The 3,160-nt window shown below is 43.3% G+C and overlaps 1 protein-coding gene across 1 annotated transcript in view; it reads right to left on the bottom strand.

Moving 5' to 3' along the window:
- Positions 1-635: 635 nt before the first annotated feature.
- The window catches only part of LOC117948285 (solute carrier family 2, facilitated glucose transporter member 1-like), a 7,747-nt gene continuing 5,222 nt past the window's right edge, over positions 636-3,160 (bottom strand). The window contains exons 6-8 of the mRNA XM_034877860.1: positions 2,787-2,911; positions 2,486-2,689; positions 636-1,373 (exon numbers count right to left, since the gene is read on the bottom strand). Coding sequence (XP_034733751.1) covers positions 1,167-1,373; positions 2,486-2,689; positions 2,787-2,911 — 536 coding nt within the window. The 3' untranslated portion in view covers positions 636-1,166. The remainder of the gene's footprint in view (positions 1,374-2,485; positions 2,690-2,786; positions 2,912-3,160) is intronic.

Genomic DNA, 3,160 nt, shown 5'->3' with positions numbered 1-3,160 from the left:
TCCTGCTGTGCCCTGCAGTGCCTTGCTATGTCCTGCTATGTCCTGCTGCACCCTGCAGTACCTAGCTATGTCCTGCTACGTCCTGCTACGTCCTGCTATGTCCTGCTGCGCCCTGCAGTACCTTGCTACGTCCTGCTACGTCCTGCTACGTCCTGCTATGTCCTGCTGCGCCCTGCAGTACCTTACTACGTCCTGCTGCATCCTGCAGTGCCATGCTACGTCCTGCCACACTCTGCAGTGCCCTGCTACGTCATGCCATGTCCTGCAGTGCCCTGCTATGTCTTGCTATGTCCTGCTACGTCCTGCAGTGCCCTGCTATGTCCTGCTACGTCCTGCAGTGCCCTGCTATGTCTTGCTACATCCTGCAGTGCCCTGCTACATCTTGCTATGTCCTGCTACGTCCTGCAGTGCCCCAAACCTGCTCTATCTGTAAATTATAGATATAGATCATTTAAATTCCAAAATAGAAAACAGAACTGCATAACATGCATGAAAAAGGATATTTTGAATAAGAATACCACTATGTAACATAACTCTCCAAATATTTACAGCTTAAACCCACCGCTGGTTTTCTGCTGCAGCACATCCCAGCCTCACTTTCTTAATTTTAAAAGCCTATGGAAGACATTTACAGTGATGATGACATCCTCTAGAGCTGCAAAGATGAATAATCGATATTTTGATAATCGATTAATCATTATAGGGTCATTATTTATGAAAATTCTCTAATTCAAGTTGCTTAAATGTGATTTTGTAGTTTCTTCTCTCCTCTGTGACAGTAAACTGAATATCTTTGAGTTGTGGACAAAACAAGACATCTGAGGACGTCTTCTTGGGCTTTTGAGAAACACTGATCCACTTTTTTCATTTGTTGATATAGACCAAACAACTGATCAATTAATCAAATTAATAAAAAGTAAAATTATTATAAAATTAATCAACAACAAAAAAATATTGTTAGTTGCTTAATATCCTCAGTCAGGTCCTCCATCTTTGTTACAGTCTGCCTAAACCTTTTAGGTAATACTGGCCGATACAAACACGTAGTACACATTAGTACAGTACACATAGTAGGATCCTAAAAGTGCACCCTAAGTTGTAGTATTCTAAAAGTGTAGCAAGTAACTTTGCTGCAAACAAGTGTGTGCTTGCATGTACGGCAGCTCTCAAAGGTCGGGGTCGTCCCCCCTCAGGGTGTTGAACTCTTCGGGTGCAGAGTACTTGTCAGGACCATGACCGGCTGACTGGCGGAAGCCCGCTGAAATCTCATCAAAGGTGCGGCCCTTAGTCTCGGGAACCTTGAAGTAGGTGAAGGTGAAGAAGCCGAGCAGCAAGACGATGAAGATGATGAAGACGTACGGGCCGCAGAGTTGCTGGGGAGGCAAAACATTTCTTTTGAATAAGAAGAACAAGCTAAGTATGTTTACAGTCAACAGTTCAGAAGATTGAAGGAAGTTTTGGACTGAATATACATGAACAATAATAGACTAGAATATAATGGACGAAGCTTCCTAGTCTGAGAAGTGAAGCTGAAGCTTCTTAAAGCTGCATTCTCACTAACGTCCAGCAGGGGGAGAGTCCTTAAAGCTGCATTCTCTCTAACGTCCAGCAGGGGGAGACTCCTTAAAGCTGCATTCTCTCTAACGTCCAGCAGGGGGAGACTCCTTAAAGCTGCATTCTCTCTAACTTCCAGCAGGGGGAGACTCCACTGGCTTCAAAAACATGTCTGTTTCTAAAGAAGTCTATGAGACAATGAGCCCATTTCTCATTTGATTTGTTACCTTAGTAAATATTTTCATAAGTTTATGATCTCAATCGCTAGTTCCAGGTGTTCTCAACACAGCATGATGTTCATTAAGTAAACAAGGGTCCCATTTATTTTAAAAGACGATAAAGCAGGGGATGCTTCAGGAACTGTCAGTCAGTACAGATGCTTGTCGATGCTAACTATGCTAACACTGTGGACATTAAAATTAAATAAAGTGCCTCAGCTTGTTTTGGGGTGTTTTCTGTGTTTTCATCTTAAACTTTGAGTGTCTCACTCTGTGTTTTTACTTCAGAAAAATTGGAACATTTCATCACCTACAAAAGTCTTGTTCAGTATTATGGCAACCAAGCTAGCTAGCTACCGCTAGCATTAGCTGGTAACTTAAAGAAAAGTTTGTTGATTTTCTGTAGCGCCAGTACCCAGTCACTCCCTGCATGATGACTTGCTTCAGAAAGTTTGAAAATCAACTTTCCCCCTATTAGCTTTTAGCTTAGCGCAACACCATTGCAACCGTAAACAACACTCTCCAGCTCCACCCTCTCTTTAAAAACATCACATCCGGTAGCAAATAAAACAAGTTGGCGACGTCGAAATTGTCAAACCGGAGGCTTCAAAGCGTCCACAAACTAATGTGTGAAATGACGGATGCTTCTTCCACTATTTTAACAGTCTATAAGTGTACAATGTAAATATAATTTTAACTTCAAGATGTCTTACCTCGACATACGGGAAGCCAATTCCCACTAAGAAGTTGGCCGACCAATTGGACAACCCAGCAACTGCAATGGCAGACGGCCGCGGCCCCTGGCTAAAGAGCTCCGCCACGATGAACCAGGGGATGGGGCCGGGGCCAATTTCAAAAAAGGCCACAAAACTGAAGATGGCTGCAATGCTGACGTAGGACATCCAACTGAGCTGGTCCTGAAAAACACAGTACACCACTGAAGCTTTCAGACACTGCATTTAAAAACCCCTTAATGGATTTAGGAATGTGAAAGACAATGTCACCAAAACTTACCAACAACGCCATGGCAACAGTTAGGAAAACGGCTGAAACTGCCATTCCCATCAAACCGACGAGGTGAAGGGGTCTCCTGCCAACTCGCTCAACCACAAACAGCTGCACAGACGGAGAGACAGTAGCTTATAGAGAGTTGAAGGCCGAGGGAACGAGGGAGGGACTAACGATGATTTGATTCTGTTTGAATTGAGCCATGAGTTACCCACGTGATGTTCGTCAATTTAAAAGATAATTTTGCAAGTGAAGAAAGTCTGATTTTTGAAACTGTTGAAGTGTAAGACGTCATTAGCAAGACTATTTTAACATAGGGGGGTGTATACTTATGCCCCTGTATTTTAACATAGGGGGGTGTATACTTATGCCCCTGTATT

This window comes from Etheostoma cragini, chromosome 7 (genome assembly GCF_013103735.1).
Source record: "Etheostoma cragini isolate CJK2018 chromosome 7, CSU_Ecrag_1.0, whole genome shotgun sequence".
NCBI lineage: Eukaryota > Metazoa > Chordata > Actinopteri > Perciformes > Percidae > Etheostoma > Etheostoma cragini.
The sequence above is the reverse complement of the archived record's forward strand: the minus strand, read 5'-3'. Positions and strand labels throughout refer to the sequence as shown.